Source organism: Diadema antillarum, unplaced genomic scaffold (genome assembly GCF_040938485.1).
Source record: "Diadema antillarum isolate AM-2024a unplaced genomic scaffold, OU_Dant_1.0 seq00000900_RagTag, whole genome shotgun sequence".
Classification (NCBI taxonomy): domain Eukaryota; kingdom Metazoa; phylum Echinodermata; class Echinoidea; order Diadematoida; family Diadematidae; genus Diadema; species Diadema antillarum.
Window position 1 is genome coordinate 55,700 of NW_027271760.1, and position 21,622 is coordinate 77,321.

At 41.0% G+C, this 21,622-nt stretch overlaps 1 protein-coding gene across 1 annotated transcript in view; it reads right to left on the reverse strand.

Annotated features, from left to right (window-relative positions):
• Nucleotides 1-1,519: 1,519 nt before the first annotated feature.
• The window catches only part of LOC139741044 (uncharacterized), a 97,141-nt gene continuing 77,038 nt past the window's right edge, over nucleotides 1,520-21,622 (reverse strand). Inside the window, exons 3-8 of the mRNA XM_071651632.1 lie at nucleotides 17,340-17,543; nucleotides 9,678-9,782; nucleotides 7,271-7,460; nucleotides 6,051-6,126; nucleotides 4,474-4,621; nucleotides 1,520-3,850 (exon numbers count right to left, since the gene is read on the reverse strand). Coding sequence (XP_071507733.1) covers nucleotides 3,323-3,850; nucleotides 4,474-4,621; nucleotides 6,051-6,126; nucleotides 7,271-7,460; nucleotides 9,678-9,782; nucleotides 17,340-17,543 — 1,251 coding nt within the window. The 3' untranslated portion in view covers nucleotides 1,520-3,322. The remainder of the gene's footprint in view (nucleotides 3,851-4,473; nucleotides 4,622-6,050; nucleotides 6,127-7,270; nucleotides 7,461-9,677; nucleotides 9,783-17,339; nucleotides 17,544-21,622) is intronic.

The following is a 21,622-nucleotide window of genomic DNA, read 5'->3' on the forward strand; positions in this document are numbered from 1 at the left end:
GACTATGGTGCCAGTTCTATGCTCTGGACGGTATATCATAACATTACGTAGATGAGACAGAATGGTTGAAAGCATTAAAGACAACTTTACCCCAGCTCTCCACAGTAAGATGCCCCATGCACATAAAATCTGGCCAGGATGTTGTTAATCACGATAAAAGTGAAAGTTAAACTCTCACACATTTGCTATTGCGTGCATGTGCACAAAACACACCAACACTACAAATGAGGGTACATACAAACACAGAAAGTACATTCATATATATATTTTTTTTCCATTATCTTTTTCTTCTTTCACTTTGCAACAGTAACATAATTTCTCAACAGCTCAGAGAAATACAACAGTAAATGTTTCAAATGATAAGTTTTCTTGACTATTTACAGGTAGACTTATTTTGTTTCTTGTCTACACTTCTGTTTCTTTAAAGGGGAAGGGGGTGACCAGCAAAGGACGGCCATTTTCATCCACCACCTTTGCGCTAATCTTCCATCAACCTTGTGACGCGGTGCACCGTATGCGCACACTTTTGTATGTACACAGACTCAATTTTATGTGGTGTTGACTGTTGCAAATGGTGATGACTTACACCACTACAGTGATGACAGTATGACTCCTTTTGAGAATTACTGTCTGGATACAGAGAGAATGCATGCAGGCGTTCATCACACGTGAAGTGCATGTCAGTTTTAATGAAAAAGGAAGACAATCGAAAAGATTGTCTCACTTCTTTAGAATGCCGCCTCAATCCTACTACAAATTATCATTTTGGTCAAACTCCTTTACAGACAGGTGATTTCCATGCATTTTTTTTTTAAAACATGGTTTAAAAAAAGGAAGAAACACCACAATAATCAAAATCAAAATCAAACAGCCATAATAAACCCACTGATACCACAACAACTTTCATATTCTATGCTCATCTGGTTTCTATACCAAATATCTGTTTGGTAAAACAAAAAAGAAAACAAAACAAACATCAGTGGCAGAGAAGAAATGCAAAGAATTACAACAACATGTGTAATAATGCCACACTAACTATGGGCTCTGTTATAATAAGTCAATGTGAAAACACTGAAAACATTAATGAAATAATACCAGGTGCACGCAGTTATGCATACCTCTGTGGCATGTTTTCCTGGAATTTCGTTTTCTACCCACATGGCGTGTCTTTATTTCCTTTTCTGTCATCGCCTTTCTGCAACTTTCTTGCTGATTTTTTTTTCTTTTTTCACCCTTAGAATCCACACAAATATACAATTTGTCATATGCTGTAAAAATAATGATAATCTCTCTCTATATCTGTACAAGCAAATACACGTTTTGTGATAAAATTAGAGCCATTCTTCCTCATCAAAGTCACGCACACGAATATGATCCATCTCCTCAGCACGCAATGTCTGCCGGCATAGACTACAATGTCGCAGTTGACACATTTATGGTCACGAAATGGCAAGTCAAAATGCAATGATTAAAAGCTATTATTAGAAAATAATAATAATAAATCTGCATGTGCCACAGCAATACATATCAGTCATGGTACAGATATATTGCAGATGATGCTATATGGTCTAGAAATCATGGGAGCTAACACATCCCACCCAATTCTGCCACAGAATCTTCAAGATAAACTGTCACAGAATTCTGCATCCTCACCTAGTGGTAATAAGAAAATTTAAAAAAAATCCAATAAAACAATGTCACATCAAAACTGGCTACGGTGCGCAAAATAAAGGTCATTGCAAAACTTCTACATGATCATGCGAAACAGTGCATTGAGCTCCTGTGGATGCAGTGGGAAAAAAAATTACATTATTCATTTAGTTATGACAAGTGACCCTTTAAAACATGCATGCAATCTGGGTTCTTGTGTTCAGCACCCCTTTAGTAAATTATAACTGAACACACAGCCATTGCTCACTTCATGATCGACTAAACTGCCTTAAAAAACAAAGTGAATGAAAGAAAGCTGACGGAACTCGACCAACATTACACATATGTCATCACATTATTGCATGCATTGAAGGCTTCTTATCACCTTTTGCCTCTAACATCCCTCTAAAGACAATCTATGAACTCGTTGTAACAAAATAGTCCATCCGAGCCACACACTTTTATCACGGCAGAAGTGCAGAATGACGTCGCATGCTTTCATTTACAAAATCAGTGATTTATAGTGTAATATCTTGCATATTTAGACTTCCTCAACCTATCTGGAAGTATACAGTAGACGGTCATATCTCTTTACATCTAATATTCTCTAATTCATTCATAATTACATATCGGAGTTGCGGCAATTACATCCTTCATTAGTCTATCAACTTTTTTAAAAAGTAGTTCTGGATGGATAGTTTGCTGACTGGAAAGCAAAGTGGCATATATCTCAGATGGCAGCGAGAGAGAGAAGTTTGCTTCTCTGGTCTTCATTCACATTTTTTCTTCTCTTTTTTGTTTATCCATTACAGCTCCTATAAATATTTCATAGTACATTGCCTCAGTTCAGACTCCCTTCATTTACGCTACAGCCCAGTCACCTCAAAGTTACAATCCCCTACTGTAATCCATCACCTAAGAAGCCATAGCTATGCAGCGACCAGCACTGCTATTTGGCATGTCTCGCAAATTCCTCTGCGCAAAAAAAAAAGAAAAACAGCACCCCCGTCTTTTCAGGACAATCAACATTATCTACTACAAGGAAAACAAATCCCTATGTTGAAAAACAAAAGACAATAACAAAACTGTAATTACTCACATTCAATAAGAAAGCATGCATCTTTAAAGTTATCTAGATAGAATAGAGAAGAAACTTCACATAGCATATAAGTTGTATGAACTGTGAAAAAAGGCACATGATTTAATCACTGCCCTTTTATAGATAGAGGGCACTGTTCCACTTTTTAAAAATTCATTTATTCTCGATCCATTCGAATGAATAAGAAGTACATAGAAGCTTCGTGACAGTCACAGCTCTTACAGCCATTGGTAATTTGCTGAAGACTTTTAACACGACTACAACATAAACCAGTTATGTTTTGCCACAAAAATTTCTTCTCTCAGCAAACTTTGCTTCCCAATCTCAAACTGTCCATCGCATTACAATTTGCGAACTGTTTTAAAACCAACGATGTCTTGTAGACAGGGTGGCATGCCACCTGCTTCAAAACTTTCGCTGTCTCGCCGACCAGCGGGAGACCACAGTTGTCCCACTCCTCCCTTGCCGTGGGAGTCGGGGAGTGGGGGGAAAGGGTAACGTGGCGGGAGATGTCGATTCATTCACGTCCATGCGTGCTGTGCGCACCTGGGGATCCGACACGCTGTCACAAGGTTACGATAGGAAGTCGGCATGGTGGTGGTGATGCTGGGGCTGCTGAAGGGTCTCGGGCATGTCATCGAGGCTCGTCAAGCTGGAGCGGCGGCTGCTGTGCAGCGAGGTTGCCATGGGAGACTGGGAGAGCAGCGGGTCACCGGAGGGGGAGTCGGCATCGCTGGGCAGGTCATCCATGGTAGGCGTGGCCTCGCCCAGGGCACTGTAGTTGGCAGCGTCAAGCCCGTTTGCATAAGTACTGGCTTGGTTCTGCTGCTCCATGTGTTGCAAGTAGACCTGGTTGTCAGGCTGCAACTGCTGCTGTTGCTGATGCTGCTGCATCTGTTGCTGCTGTTGCTGCTGCTGTTGTTGCTGTTGATGTTGCTGCTGTTGTTGCTGCTGCTGCTGATCTGAGGGGTCAGTCTTGACTTGGAAGTCGATGTCGGAGCCCTGGAGGCGCATGAACTCCGCTGCGATGACCTCTGTCCGTGTGTCTGGACTGAGGGCTGCGGTGCTGATGTTGAAACGCTTGCACTGCATTTCAAGTTCCTGTGAAATCCAGGCACAAAATACGACATGATGGTGGGGTAAGAAAACCTTCCAAGTGTCATATCCAAAAATTACTCTTCTGCATTAACTTTTAATCTTAATATTGACATTTGTAAGTGTTCCCTCCTTCCATCAACTGAAAGCCTTTATACCTTTTTCTCTTCATCTCCTTTAAGTTTCATCTTATTCTAAGGCATTCTCTTCCTTGTATTTTAATTCAATGAAAAGTCTCCATACACTTCTTTTCTCTTCTTCATCTATTCCATAAGTTCACCTTTTCTCCAACTATTCTTTTCCCTACCATTTCGCTTGGAATCTTATCTATTATCCCACCTTTCCCATCACCATTATCATCACCATCATCATTATCATTGCCAGGACAACCATCCCCCAAGCCTGCAACGATGAAAGCTGGAGCAAATTGATTTTCATGTTGATGGTGACCTTAACAGTATGCTGGAGTTAAATCAAACACACTGTTGTATCTACTGATATTCTCACATAGATTTACATCATATGGACAAAAACAAGAAGAAATCTTTTGCTCTCTTCCTCCCTCCTCCCCTCCCCCTGCCATCATCCCTTTTTTTTCCCCTCCTCTGTCCATTACATTCCTTCCTCACCTGTATTCTGAGCATCATCCGGCGGTTGATGGTCTCCAGTTGCTTCTGTCGGTCCTCCACCAGCTTGTAGCGGTTCTTCTCCTTCTGCATCTTGCGGATGTACTCCACGGAAGACTTTAGGATGGTGCCCTTGTTCTGCCTCTGATCACTAATAAATGCACACACAAAGATAACAGACATTTGAGATTCATACGCTTTCTGTCCACTCACCAGGCTTCACTTGATTCTAGCACTTAACCCTTTCTGTGCCAGGGACTTTGGACAGTGTGTACATTGCTATGGAGTTTTCTGTGCTAATCACCACTCAAAGCTCACAAAGGCCTGAATTCACGAAGGTGGTACAAATGAAACCATGGTTTAAACCATGGACAAAAACCATGGAGCGCCAAGTGTCGCATGGAATATAGCGTTACGAAATTGGTCATTTCATCGACAAAATGACCGTTTCGTTAACGAAATCATCATTTCGTCGAGGAAATGTTCATTTAGTTACAAAATGTTGTCATTTTGTCACAAAATAATTATTTCATCGACGGAATGGCTGATTTCGTAATGAAATATTCCATGCGACACTTGGCGCTCCATGGTTTTTGTCCATGGTTTAAACCATGGTTTAAACCATGGTTTCATTTGTACCACCTACTCTATACGCCATCTATTTCACGAGTCTAAATTTTCGCGAATCAGGAATTCGCAATGATTGCACGAGTGGTTAAATTCACGATCGTGGAGTCTTGTACTGAATGGAGAAATGTACACGCATACATCACATCCACATCTGGATCAGAGTCAATATTTTCGTGTGTCTTTAATTTTGCAAATAGCACCCGACTTGCGAAATTTGCGAAAATAAAAACCTCGCGAAATATTTGGCATATACAGTAACCCTTTCTGTGGTAGGACTTTGGACAGTGTGTACAATGCTATGGGGTTTTCTGTGCCATTCAGCACTCAATGCATGTTGAGGCTTAACCTCCCTCATACAGTATGCCATAGCCTCAAAATGCTACTAAGCCTTACACATCATACAGCTGCCAGTGGAAGTGTACCATTTATCAGAAGATCACTTAAAATCTTACCGTTACCGGAGACTGTAAAATGTCTGTGCTTTGATATTTGCCCCTGTGAGTTCCTTTTCTAATCTATTCTATAATCTCTTTTCAATAAAAAGAGGGACCATCACAGATATTCCATGCCTCTCATTCTCTGTCTTCCAGAGTTAGAGCACATTGATTAAATGAGCTTAGTTGTGTGAACAACTTGCTCTGCACTGCAGAGTTGGCATTGCATGAAAACAACTTTTAACAGTATTTCCCAAATTCATATCAATCTGGCATGTTGAAGGCTAAAGTCAAGACACTACACCTAAGACTTTTGAGGCTACTTTTAAAAAAAAAAGACAAATAAATATATAGGTCTTTAAATCACAATCACTTTTCTGATGATGACATATGTGTACAATTACATTTGCAACCATAGCTTGATACAAGATGCATGCACTTAAAACATGTATGGGTATACAGGGCTAACAGCTACTTTTTAACAAATAAAGGACCTAAAAATGGTTGAGAACTCACGGATCAATGTGTTTGGGGATGAGGGTACCAAGTTCCTTGATGCGGTCATTGATGTTGAATCTTCTCCTCCTCTCGACTGCAAAAAGAACGTCACAAGAAAGATTTCTCGGTCACTTATGAGCAGTACAATGCCAAAGTACACAAATACAACTCAATTCACATGTTGCAAACTCTTGAGTGAGTCTGTTTACAAGAGTATCTCCTAAAATAATGCAACAGGGCCCCGTTGCATGAAAGATTAGATCAAACATACAGTGAATGTCAGATTATCAATCATGAGTCACTGAATGCTCAATTCTGATTGGCTGACAACTGATTAACATTATGTACCTTTGATTCTCTGACTAATATTTGATTAAATCTTTTTAGGCAACAGGTCCCTGATTACATCATCATACATGTCCAAATTTAGTCATGATTTCTTGGAACAGACAAGGCTGCAGTGTGAATAATTTCTTCACTGTGAGAATTTCATTACAAGGGGCCAAAAAGAAACTAATGTCATCATTAACATTTCCTGTTTGACTTTCCCAATATCCCTTACCATTAATAAGACAAGATCCCCTGTATGTCATGAAGTTTGAGGACAAAAATGTCAATGTGATATGTGTTATTATAAAATAGGTTCAAGAACATATTCAATCACAAGCGCTGAAATGAGTCACATGTGCGCTCTTCATTTTCTTTAATACTGACCTGCACAGGCATGCAAAAAGTGTGCAGTAAAAAAGCATACACACGCTCACTGACAACACAGTGTACATACTGTAGCAGTGCACAGTCAATCAGTTACAACCAAGCACTCAATCACCTTATTTACTGCTAAAAATTACCAAATTAATGTTCAGTGTCTCTGAAACACTTCTTCGGACATCTTGGCATTTGAGCAAGTTCCAAGCTGATTGGTACTCTTACTCGTCCACAGGTAATTAACAAATAGTTCATAGGCCCATTTTATAAAACATATAATGCACAGGTTTAAGTTTGTGACATTCACAGAGATGCAGCTCACTCTTGGGTATGTCATTCTCAATGTCATGCAATCTATGCACTCAGCTGTGCCTCCACATGCTGACAGCATTGTAAGTGCCCTCAAGTGTGCCACTACAATTGTATATCTCCACTAACACACTCTCACCTGTGCATAGTTTGCATACTGTATTTAGTGTGGTCCCATCTCTACCTTTCTATCTCTACTCTTTGTCCGTCTCTATACTCACTCATGTTGTGGTTGTCTTTCTTCTGTCGCTCCTTGGCGATGGCACGGGCCTGCTCCTCGGAGAGCGGCACCGGCTCCTGCTTGACCTTCGTCAGCTCCGGCGGGCACGAGGAGGACTGCTGGTTGGTCATGAAGGGCGCCATCTTGTTGTTGCTGAACGGCGAGTCCGGGAAGTTGTGTGTCACAGGCATCTAGACGAGGAAGGAGCAAGATGGTGGACGGAACGAACATGTCAATACTCTACACTTCTTCCACGCACTTGTCAATGTAAATCTGTTTACCAAAATACATGGCATACACCTACACATAGTCTCACATGAAGAGTTACAATCGATACTTTAAAATTCGCAAAATTTTAAAAAAATAAATAAATCAAATGAAAACCTCCAAATGGACAGTCAAACTACCCAGGTTCTGATCTATAATACTGTGCATGATCATCTATATCAAATAGAAGCTGTAAGACCCTCTACAGCAACCAGCGAATACACTTTGGTTCAAATTACTGCCACATTTTCACAAAGGTTCCAAAAGTGAGCTTGGGTCACCCCAAAGGGAAATAGATTAGGTTGAGCGAGTTTCCCCGCCATAACACTGACAAACAATCTCTGTATCAGCCTATGTGTATGTAAGTGAAATTGTTATGACTACCAACTTACTGAAAAAAAAAAGAACTAATGATAAAATGTAACTAGAGACTTAGGACTTTACGATGCATCTAAAACATGCACTGAAGAGCATGTGCTAGATAGAACAAACTCTAAATGATACCATGTGTGTGTAGATATGTGTAAGGATACACCTTGCAGCAGCACAAGGACGTAACAGTGCTGAGATGTACGTATACCTCTAGGAAAATGCCGCTTCGCCTGCCCAAGGGCCTTGGCATTATTGCCTGAACACGCAGCTAGCAAGGCCGACTTTGCAAACTACGAAGGACTTTTACTGGCGCCCACACATCAACTATCATCCGGACATTATACTGTTTATGCAGGTACTTCGCTAATGCTGCTGCTGCTGCAACCATCAATTATGTAAAACACACAAAATGGGCGCAACGAGAAGAAAAAAGACGTGTGACGACCCTTTAAGGTCATGCTGGCTCTACATACAGCTACAAGGGTACAGGTGGTATCGGTGTAATCCTAAAGAGTGTTTCTACAGGGTCCAACAGGACTGCACACCTAGTCTGCAGTCGTGTGGACTGGCAACTACATATGTACCTGGAACTATTATGAGTGATTAATCATTAATCACATGAATAATCCCAGATATACATAAGAACCCACCCATTGCAGATTAAGACACCCCCCCCCCCCCCCCCTCCCACCCAGCTACACCACTCCTGCCCAAACAGATGGTGGCACGGGGCTTAACACCTTAAAACACTAAATATGTTTGCACAAGCTGTGCTAACTGCATGGTGACTATTGACATAAAAATACTTAATCATGGTTTGGAAATGATAACCAAGATGATTCCGAACATGTAAAAGATACCGGCATGTCAAAAGTTCATTTCTTTTAGTCTTTTCCCCCCTTCCATAGGCATACACACTTTTTGTAATTCTATTCGGCTGATTCAGCCATTCCTTACACCTGTACGTACTGTAATATTTGGTATTATTCTAATTGTAGTCATGAAATCATTGTTTTTATCATTCTGTATAACTGATGTACAATGTTCGTGGTTGATATTTGAGCCCTTTTCTCTTTCTTTGAATACACAAATAAACTATAAAACACTATATTCACGTCACTGGCTTTGCCTATTGCCTTGATCTGTATAAAATGTGTCCATTGGATGTAGAAGGTATGGTACAACTGTATACGTAAATTGCATCCACAAAAAAAAAAGTGACAAGAATTTGTGCTCGCATGTATGTATATCAATTAATTCATTTAACTTTTTTTTCAAATCAATTAATCATTATTATCATTTTTTTTTCTTTTAAAAACAAGCCTTACCTTGAATTGGTGTGCCAAAGTATATTTATGCATGTGGTACTTTTCTCGTTGAGGAAGGGCTGATTTTGCTACAATACGCATTTCCCATACACACCTGCACGAGTATGTACCTGGGACTAGTGTTTAATGGGTTAAGAGTCTGTTTACATGTCTGAGCATGCACACGCTACGCATGTTTGTCTGTGTCTGTGCGAGTTTGTTTGTCTGTGCCTCTGTGTGAGTGAATGTGTATGAGTGTCCGTACGTCTGCATAGATATTAAGGTGTGCACATGTGTTGATGTATATTTGCTGACCTGTCTGTATGCATATTTGCTGACCTGTCTGTATGTATGTGTTTGTACATCTGTCTGTCTGTCTGTCTGTCTGTGTGCATGTGTGTATGTGTGTGTTTGTGGTATGCAGGATCTGTACACGTCCTTCCTGTAGACCTGGATGCTTACTGTGCTTGGCATAGAGAGCTTGTTGGGATCTTGCAGGAACTGACTGAGTGAGTCGTCTCCAAGGGTGGACTCCAGATTAATGACCTCATCGAGGATGTCATCCACCTAAAAAAAAACCCAAAATTAATTAACAAACAAATTAAATTTAACAAATATGGAAAATGTATGTGCGAAGAACCTACAAAGATGAGAACTTTGATGGCATTGATGAAGATGCACAATGTGATACACGATTGGAACAAATCAACGTGCAGTGCAGGCTATCTGAGCGTATAGGATTCCCTAATACAGGAGAAGGCAATATTCGTTGGGACAATACTACATAATTCATGTACATTTTCTGACTTCACAGAGCTTGTTTGTTAAATACTTGTTGGCATAGCATTGTGGGAAAGCAGATATTGGACAGAAAAAAAAACCTTAAATGGTTATTTACGCGAGTAAAAATGGCTCTTTAAGCAGGCACATCATAAAATGAGAATCTACATCAATACAGTAAAACTTTTATTGCCCAAACCATTTCAATATATCGTGTAAGCATGCTGAGCTTTGTGTGAACTAGGAGACTGTTCGAGTCACGGTTTTTCTTTCGAAGACTCCGTACCCATCTTAACACACACAGAATTCCATAACATATATATTGTCTCAGATGATTTCTTTTTCAATGAAAAAGACAGCCACCTTTCATGAATTTTAACCAACAGGTGGAACTCAATTCCTAAACACATACACAATCTTCATCACATCAATCGTCATCACAGATGTTGTACCTAATACATCTCTTGCACACCATACATCCCAACAATCCCTCACTCAGCACACCTTGAATCAGAGCCTACCACCATCACCCTCTCTAACAATCAAACGGTACAGGTTCACTCCCGATACCAGCACATCATATTCATGCTACGCCACACAGCTGCGGTTTCGCAAGCGTACTTACAAAATGGTGCCGGTTGTACCAATTCATCCTCACTCTTGTCACTGCGTGGCCTCGAACCAGAATAATGCAAACAGCAAGCCCCTATCCAACCCTATTACAAGCTCCTGTCTCTCCCCCTGTGAGCTGCTTCTAGCAATTAACTACTGGTCACGGTGTCTATACACTTTCGTAGTTTGGCCGCCTTTGGAATAGATCTCGTTATAAATCATTTTAGCACGACATCCTGTTCATTTCTTCTTCCTTTTCCTTCTGTGAGCTCCAAAGTCTTAAACCATACCTTTTTGTCTTTTTCACCACCCTCCCCACCAAAAAAAAAAAGTTATTCAAGATGATAACGGCCCAAGTGATTTGATAAATGTATTTTGCAGCAGTTTATACCAGCTAACTCCATTTCCAAGTCTTGGGTATCTTGAATACAGTATACTGAGTCAAAAAAGGGCTTTCATTGCTACACTTTGCACATGAGTAGAAACCGGTCACTCGCATTAAGCTTGTTCATTAGACCATAATTGGTAATGTATTCATATTTTATGCATGCCTTGTTCACAAAAGTTGCCCTTCACAAGCACTCTTCTTATACCCGGCCGTGCGCGAAAAAAATTAGTCGTGCGAAAATATCCACTTTTACAGTATGAGAAAGGAGTGTGGAACTACAAAAATTATTTCAAGAAGAGTAAAAATCTGAGAAAAGTACTCATTGAAGAGAGCACACTGTCGCTGCCACAAATGCACTCTTTGTAATGAAAACAAAGTAGTGAATACACTAGCATTTTTTAAAGCACTGTCTTTGCATACTGAATCACACACACACACACACACACACACAAAATACAACTCACATATAATTCCTGACAAAATTTTATTTTGTAGAGGGATAGAATGGAAGTTGTACACCAAAAAAGAATATATCCTCTCTTGTTTCAGGGAAAGAAATTTGCATAACATACATGTATGTACATTATGTCTTTTTTTCCTCATCAAGGTACCGGTAATCTCCTTGGTATAGTCGGCAATAAATATGGGCGGGGTGACAAACTGGGCGTCCTGCCTGACCGCTCAAATGGAACAGCCACCAGTGCACCGTGATTTAGTGAATCTTATGCTCTTTGGCTCGGATGAGCACAATATCTGGCTGGTCAGTGAGCATTTTGTCTCTTCTCCCGAACCAAAAAAAAATATAAATGGTGTCGGAGGCCTGGGGACGGTCGCACCACCACCACGAACAGCGCTCACTCGGTAAATACCCTGGAATGAATAGCAGGGGAGGGCTCTGGCGGATGCATGATGCATGAGCGCAGTTCTGCGCAGTTCCGGACATCATCTGGTCGTCCCAAGATGACTGCATGGAATTCCTTGGCCCCAATTTAACATTTTTCATGCCAGAAATGGAATGTGGCCGGGATGTTAACCTCGTGAGTTGCGCATATAAAAAGTAATCCTTTCCTGTTTAAAAGACGTCCTTTTCTCCTCTCCCCCAAAGATTCTGTAAATGAGAGCTACTAATCATGCAGAAAAGGTTTGATTCAATAATTTTCTGCCTCTCAATCTGGTCATAATAAAGATGAGAGTAAGTCCTTCAATCACCACTTTCTCTCTTTTGAAGGCTCCCAGTATCTTCCGGTTGTCTCAAGACCATTTCACTAAATTCCCTGGCTTGAAGTTAGATTACAGCAGTTAGGACAAAGTTTCATAACATGTTTATCTCAAATGTTATTGAGCAAATAATCTCTTCCTGTTTAGATAGAATCAAGAAATCTTTACCTTTAACAAGCAAAAAACAAAAAACCCAAGCTTAAAGCTGAGATATCTTCATTCAGATTACTTGACGAATACAGTAAGCATTGAATTGACTAGCGTTTTAGTAGTAGCCATAGCAAAAGAAATCGTGGGCATATAAACTGCAGCAGGATTTGAAACCACGACCTCCTCAGAACCAGACAGGCACTCTTTCCACTAGACCACCGAGCTTCCGCCTGACAGCCACTGCCGGTTCTAATACTTACAGCATGCAGCGGGTACTATGCAATTACCAAAATTTATGTAATTATTGCATCATATTGTTTGTAGTGCAAATAGCTGACATATTGCCCTACATCAATGTAAATATGGTTCATACAAGGTTTGAATCCTGCTCGAGTATGCATGCCCATGATTTCTTTTGTCATGACTACCATTAAAAATTTGGTGCTTAATAACACCGATGTAGGACAGTTTGTCAATCAGTTGCAATAAAAAAAAACTTGACGTAGGAATTTAATCAAATTGAATCTTAACTGTGGTCAGGAAACAAGTACAGTCAAACCTGCCTTAGCGGCCACCTCTCTATAGCGGCCACCTGTCTATAGCGGCCACTGAAAAATCCCCCCGAGAGAAAAGCCGTGTTAAAGACCCTGTGTATAGCGGCCACCTGTCTAACGCGGCCAGCGGCCACAAATTTTGTTTTCCGCGGTAGATTTTAACCTGTCTATAGCGGCCAAAAACCCGATGCAGCCGTAGCCGAGCCGATAATTCAGGGTGTTTTTTCTGCTTTTTAGCCGTGCCAGTCATTTCTGGGCAACGTTCAGTGATCGCCACCGTTGCATTCATCACTTATTCAGTCACAATAATGCACTAGTGTTAAGCTTCTTCTTGACTGTGCACCGGCATTGTTCTATGCATGATCACACATACATGTACATGTATATGTATACAACGATGATACATGTACATGTAGGCAATGCAAACAAAGTTGGATTACCTGTCTATAGCGGCCACCTGTCTATAACGGCCACTTTTCCCGTATCCCTTGGGTGGCCGCTATAGACAGGTTTGACTGTACTGTAAAATGAGGAATATTCGTGTGCATTTTGATTTCGTGAATTTCGCGAGCGGCAACATTCGCGAAATTAAAATGCACGCAAAAGTTCTTACCTACACAATATGCATTGGATGCCGGTGGTAAGTCGCAAAAATTTCATGCTGCAAGAAAGGCCGTTGGCCTCAATTCGCAAAATTCTCATGCCGCGAATATATCTTGTTTTACAGTATACTCTATGAAATAAACAAATACATTGCCCATAACGAGTTATGCCCTCTACAGCTCGCTGATCACACTGGATTCAATCTTTTCGCAGAGAAAATTTGCACCAAAACTTCACATGACAGCAAAATGCCAATCACTGGCAATTGATATGTTCCCACAAAAAGGAGTAGAACACATCTGGGCAAATTTGGGGGAGATTTACCAATTTTGTTTTCGAATTATTGTTTGTGCATGGTACAATATGTACACACTGTACCCTATTTCCTTACAAGACTGATAGTTGTAAATCAAGCTGCACGTCACGAATGACAGCCTAACGAATGTTACGTGAAGAAAAGACTTCAGGGACTGCTTTCATGCTGAATAAAGAGAAGAAAAATCCCATCACTATCTGCAGAAAACAGCAAAAATTAATATGAATAGATGCTCCTGTGATGTATCATCATAGATGGAGGGTGAAAAAAAAGAAAGGAAAAAACAGATGAGCAACATGAGTGAGGTTGAGATATATCTATTTTACTTGGTCAAAGATGAGGCAAGCTAATCTAAAATTTAATGAATATTGTACATCTTGAAAAAAAAAAAATCCAATGGAGCTAAACGAGTGGTAAGGGGGGTCAGTGACTTTTGTTTGAAGCGGTGACCAGAAAATCCCATGCAGAGAAAGGAAGGCCATCTTTTCATAATCTCAATTAGATTTGACGGTATTCATCTATCCCCGTAATTAGACGATGCTTCACTGCCAGTCTGTGGAAATGCTGCCACGAATTTAAATGAGAAAAAACAAACAAAAACCTGCCCCATTGTACATCTAAACAATGGCAGCCAGCCAGCATGAAACCAATGGGGTTTCGTGAGCATCTTCTCTTCTGATTCCCTACCAGACAGTGCATGTCTACACGGACGATGGATCGTTACACAAGTCGGGGAGACTGCACGCTCACTGCCGCGACCTTCAAGGGACTGATATTCACTAGATATTTGCTGGCGATAAGGTCGCAGTGTTGTATAAAGAGCAGCTTTAATTATTATCATTATTATCATTCTTTGATACAGTAGGATTTTATGCCGATCAGAACTTTCTCCACTTTTTCTGAATTTACTGTTTTATAGCATGGTCTTATCGCAGGCAAATACAGTACACTCCAACACCTTGGATTTCGAGGGGGTAGGGTCAAATGAAAACCTTATCCCATCCTTATGATCTGCATTATCAATCACTAAAAGTACAGGATAAAGATTATAGCAGGTTTTCTTTTTTGTTGTTGTTAAGACTCCACACTCCATGGCAAAAGTATTGGCCAGACTAATTCTCGATTTACCAGAAACGGAGTAAGAAAAGAAAAAGGAGTACAAAGTGGAAGGAAGTGGGAGTCATCGAGAGAATAGTCTGTATTTTAATGACAGGAACGCATCGAACAGGCATAAACCCGAAAGGGAAAGTACGTTCAGTAAGAGAGAGAAAAGAGGGAGGATAGGATAACCATCGAGACTTTGCGTTCAGAAGCCAAGAAACTCGATGCACGTAGCTTTCCCTTTGCACATAGTGCGTGTTCACACTTGGTCAAGGCAGCAAAGCTAATTACGGGTCAGGGTCCACGCAAGATTTAAAAAAGAAAAGGATAAAAAACAAGAAGAAACTGAGGGGCCTTCAAGAACCCCTGTCTGTCTCACAACTCTATTTTAATTTCTCCTGCATGCATAGTTTCCTCTGTAAGGGCTGGCAGTTTATCTCAATGTAGCATGCAGCTGCTCAAATTATGGTATCAAAAAAACAATCCTGTGGTTTTTCCAAAGTTCATATGTGCACGTATATAGAAAACTATAATTCATTTGAGACATTACAGATCTTAAACATTTTGGGCAGCAATTACATTAACCTAATAATGTATTAGAAGAAATTACGACCCCAAAAGCGCTTTACAGAAAAATGAGAAGTAGGAACAAGGTGAGCTACTAGTGGCTTTTACTCCAAAGGGAAATATACAATATTAGGCCAATGATAGTCGGACATGGCCGATAATTCATCAATATATCAAAAGGATGTGTATGCAAACATGAGTATATCAATTTTCAAATAAGAATTATAAATGCCCTTGAAAAGTAGACATTAATTGTGATTAGAGAAAACACAACTGGGGAAATCCTAGCAGACATAGCAATATAAGCTGTCAATCGGAAAGAGGGGGTGGATAGGAAATCTAAGGTATATTTATTAAGAAAGTGTTCCATAAACTTGAAATTTGCATGAAGATGCATTCGCTATGTACAGATGAGAAAGCCATAATGAAGATTGATGTCCGTAAGGTCAACTCTAATAAGCTAATGAGAGGCAATAAAATGATAGAAACGAATTACCTTCCACTCCCTCATCTTTAGTGATGTCCCTCTCGCAGACTGTTCCCTCTTTGACTCGTTCTACCCCTTTAAAGAACACTTTGGACGAATCTAGACTACAAAATATCGCATTCCGTCGGGCCTAGACCAAATCCCATCTGGTTCCTGCAGCCAAACACCACTCATAATCAGGCTTCATTGCGCATTTTCGGGCAGCATCACGTAGCAAACTGTAAAATGGCTGCTATTCTCTCGCATTATACTCCCGAGGATATTCAACTGACAGTGGTCTTTGACCGCACAAAGATCCTTGATTCAGAATCCAGAGTCTACGACTAAAGGCAAACAGTTCAATGTTTTAATTCTGTACCGCGCACAACGTATGCACACTCCAGCTTTATCCTTGGCAGTGTTTGGCAAATTTCCTCCCCCAAGATAATGAGGTCATGCCATCCAAGGTAATTTGTATGTGTGGATGAACGGAACAAACAGTCATGGATCACAAATATGCATGCACACATACACACACATACACACACACACACACACACACACACACACACTCACACACATAGGATTTGACCCTAGAGATGGCCTACACTTAAAAGTATGTAAATAATCAGTGCCAATGACCCGATATAATCAGTAGCCTACCATCAAATGACCTCTGTGTGAGATGGCAAGACTCCAAACAACCTGAGTCTTCATCAACTGGTAAGATAAGAATTTCCATTAAATCATAACCCTTTGCAGACTAGTCCCAAGTATTCTCCGGCTGGGGTCCATGGGGAAATACGTGTTGTAGAAAAATCAGTCCGTCTTCAATGGGTTAAACAGGGTATAGCTGACTGATGCTATACTGCGGACTGCATACGAACAAACATGGATTCTACCAAAGATTAGATTGAAATTTGTGATATTGTCGGACTTGCCCAATGAAAATGGCCCATTGAGGTCTTTGGACAGACCCTAACACTAGCATGATTTCTAAAGCTCCTGCACGAGCTACTTCACCTTCGTGCTTAATTCATCTCCTGCATGTTCAAGCAAAAAAGCAGAGAGATGTGAGGGGAACGAAACATGGGTACGTGGATACAGAGATGAAAGACGGTGAGAGGGAAGAGGGGTATGAGAGAGGAAGAGCTAGAGAGATCGAAGAACCAAAAAACAATCAAAAAGAAAGGGAGAAGATGAAAGAGAAAGGAGGGGGGAAAAGAGGAGTTTTCAAACTCCCCCCTTCCCTCCTCCCTTAGTAAAGTGAAAAAGTGATGAAGAAATAAGATAACATAGGAAAGAATGAACACACACACAGAGAAAGAGAGACAGAGACAGAGGATAATAAAGAAGAACAGATTCTCACCTCTTGCGATGTCGACATGGGGCTGTTTGGGACGCTGGACTGGGAGCCGCTGATGCGCCGGTTGGAAGGCGAGTGGGAGTTGGCGGGCATCATCCCCAGCATGTGAGGGTTGGGCTTGTTTTGGTTGGAGAGGTACTGCTCCACCTGCCGCCGCTGGTTCTGCTGCAGATGGAAGCGGGTGGGGTTCTCCAGCTTGGTGTTAACCTGCAAGGGTAGCGGGGAGGGTGGAGGAGTGAGAGGGACGGATGGATGGATGGAAGGATGGATGGATAGACGCAGAGGAACAGAAAAAAAAGGGGGTGGGGCAGAGAGAGAACACAGAAATGGATACTCCTGGTTAGTAACTTACATATAGAACACAGTGATGCATTTAGAATAACCTGTAAAGTGAGCACAAGTGGAAAGTCACACAAATTCTTCAAATACCATCACAGGCATCTCTGCAAAGGACCTTGAAGGTGATATGTATACCTGTGTGCAGTTTGCATATACTAGTACTCATTTTGTTTCTATTCACAGACATGACTTCATGTATCTAAATTTTGAAATTCAGTACGAGATACAAAACAGCATTTTTGCTTTACATGAAGTTATTACGTGAATGCAAACTGACAATGCACATGAACGCTGACAGGGAAAATTTGCAAAACGGTGACATTCTGTAAGGAAAGGTAAACAGTAAAGACTACTGTACGTGCGCAAGGAAATTTGTGATGCTACATCAAACACTTATGGACTGTTGTTTTTCGCGTTGGACTGACGAGGAGCACATAAAAACCTGTTCAAGTAACAAGAAAGGACAAAGGATAAGGAGGAAAAAGGCTCTGGATTAGAGACGGCCATGAAATCAGCAATAACTCTGGACACGGAACATTGACTGAAGTCCTGAAAACAGAATTGAGGGAGGTATTAGGGCTAGAAGATACGACAACCAAGTGTACCATTACCTTCATGACTTGAAGTCAAGACCAGTAACTGGACGATGAATTGGGCATCTCTGCTATTTATGAATATTGAGGGCTTTACTTTATCCCCCCCCCCCCCAAAAGGGAAAGAAATGAGGGGAAAAAGTAAAGGGGGATAACAGAATTCCTCGAAAAGTAACTATTTCATATTACCAGTTAACCCAAAAAATCCCACTTCAATATAATGTATCCAGTATTAGTGTTTACTTCCTTTCAGTATAACATATGAGTATTTCATGATATTAAAATTCATAGTGGATGTAAACTTTCCCTTCCTAATCACCCAATCATAACAACATGTGGATCACTTCCGGTTTCCTATTTTTCCCCTCTTGAAAACGAAAGTGAAAAGATAGATGAACCTTCCCCCCGCTGAGATAACGGAAGTATCTAGAGTGATCCTGAACAGCAACACAGTGAAAGTACAATTGTACTTTTCTCTTCAGTATGGGGTGTGGTAGGGGTCTGGTGGCTACGATGGCTTTAGGGAAAGACAGATACTGTATAAACTTGTGGAATATAATTGAGCAGAACTTGACAGTGATACTGGACGAGATCTCAGGAGAGGGTATAGAGAGGAAGAAAACCTGGACAGACTGCGCGGAAGCCATACGTCGGCAGGCCCAGCTACTTTGACTACCCAGGAAGTGACAGATTTTCCTTTCTTTGTAACTTGAGAGATATTTTTATCAATTGAAGGTTGTCTGACACAAGCAATCAGATGTACAAGTCACTGACTGTCACTAAAAACTCTAAAAAGAACTACACAGTCTCAGCAATCAAAATAACCATAAAAAGCAGAGCTTTTCTTTCGTTCATTCAGGGATTCGCCCTCACTTCCCTGGTTCATTCGTTTCATTTCACTTGCAAGGGCATTTACTGATTTTAGGGGTTAAAGTGCTGACGTGTTCCCAGTAGTAATTATGTCATCACTTTACCAAAGCAAGGTTTCATAAAAAGCAAAGCTTCTTATGTAAATGCACCAGGAGAAGACTTTTTAATGGGTATTACATAACAGGACCAGTACATCAACAAACATTTATCAAGAAGTAAAAGCTACATAAACGACCATCATATTTCTCCTTCTGCATCCCAATTTGACGCGCAACGCTGAAAACTCCAGGCACAGCACAGCAAACGAGGGCAGCATGGAATACATTTCCACACTCCACGAACACTCGACTTTGTTGTGAACGGACGTGCTCCGCCAGGGAATTTAATTGAAAATGAGAGAACAGGAAGCGCACTGGATGCCTTTTGGAGACCGTGTCCCGTACCCACATTGCACCTCACTACTCTGCAGTTCCCGGCTGTATTTTTCCGCTGTACTCTTGTCATGGCCCCAAGGACACGCTGTTTACATATATCTTCGTCTGTTTTCTCGTTCCCGTGCACAGACGTCAATTTTCGCCACTTCCCAAGCACTTGTTTTTTCCTTGTCCCAGTCGCTGACCCAAGCCAATTACGACTACGTGGGGATGGACCTAGATAATTCTCGAAATGTCACACGAAGGGTACATAAAAAGGAACATCAGGAAATGACGAGCATGGGGATATGAAGGGGGGGGATTGTTCTTCATTAATCACGGAGGATGTACTGCAGTAATAACCTTTAATGCTACATCTAAGAGAAGCATAATTGAGCTTTTATCACTACTCTATTTTGTCTTCCTTTTCTTTTTCTTTCCAAAGGCTCATACCATCAGTTTTATGAAGAAAGGATGTATGTAAACTGTGGGAAAGATTTACAGATTGTCACCATGAAGGAAATTTTCTTTCGGAGGCGCTGAATCACAAACATCGTAACTGTCAGCGACACAATTAGCTTACGGGGAGCTCAACGTAATGACTTCTGACAGATCTTCCTGTGGTAGTCGAGGTAAAGACAAGGGCCTCCCTCTAATTCATCATAGTTTTTGAATGACACGCATCTCAATTCGGGGAATAAAACCAAGCAGCTCACGTTTGGAGTTCCACGTAGTGGCTCTTGATGCAATAAGTTACTCGACAATTACCCGACAAAGAAAACAAATGACCACTGAACGTCTTTGAATGTGGTATCATTCGGGACTTGCCCATGAAACCACCAGGAATTCATCCCAGAGTCACGGTGCGGTGAAGTTTGCTATTCTTTGCTCAGGAAGCTGTTAATCAAACTCCCTCATAATTCAACCTTTTGCTGAGCTCTCATCCTCTAGTGCATTAGGCTCTCATACAAAGAGAATGTACTAATTTATTCCTATAAACGAGTAAACACATTTTACTGAAAATTAATTCTCAGTTGTCTTTGAACAATGGCCTCATACCACTTAATTGCACTGGAGGCTGCAGAAAAGTTTACGGGCTTGACAGTTTAAAGTAAAAATTTCATGAAAATTTTCATCTTTTGAAAGTCTTACCGAACATGTCATCTCATCGAAACGAATTATTCTTACGATTCATCACGTAAAAACATTTCTACTCTGAGGTTGAGGTATCTCATGGATACAAAATAATCTGGAGATGGGACATTTCACTGTTGGTGACAGCCATTGTCCACCACTGGAATGTTGTGAAACTCGTGCACAACAAATTCACCGCTTCCTATGGTTAAAAATTCAAGGAGGGAAACAGCTATGTCGCAGCCTGAAATGGTGACTCACACACCTTTAGTATGCGAGGACATGAAAGCCGGTGGCTACTGTCACATGCGCAAGAAAGACTGTCTGTCTTGAATCAAAAGATGATTGGGGCAACTTATGTGAGCTCAATGAAACTCCTTAGAAATTCTTTCTTGTACATGCACAAAGGGCAAATCAGGAAAGATGTTGACATACAAAATTGTCATGAACATAAGGCTTGGGGCTTGATTACTGAAGGAACTATCTGAAACAGTGCCATGAACAGTGCAGCTACATTGACAAACTCGTACGAGAGACTTGTGAAATTTGATGGTGACAGCACCTCCAAATCCGCGATATCAAACTACAGGTCAGCCAGACTGTCATATCAGAAAGGGGGAGAGGGAAGAAATAGGGACAAACCACATCTATATAATCTGTTGCTCTTTTACAGTTGGGGTAGGAAAGGGGGAAACAAATACGGGGGGGGGGAGGGGAAGAGAAAGGTACAGTAGTTGGGTGTTTGGTTGATAAACTATTAAGGAGCACCCAGCTGAATCATACACTAGCACTCGCCCTGTTTGGGCAACATTGACACCTCTCTCGGCCCAGCAGACAATCACTTAATCCCCTTCTTCCTGCACAAAAACGAATCAAACTCCCACCAGTGTGCCTTTACGAACCCTATAGTCAATTGTCATCTAAATGGTATCCACAC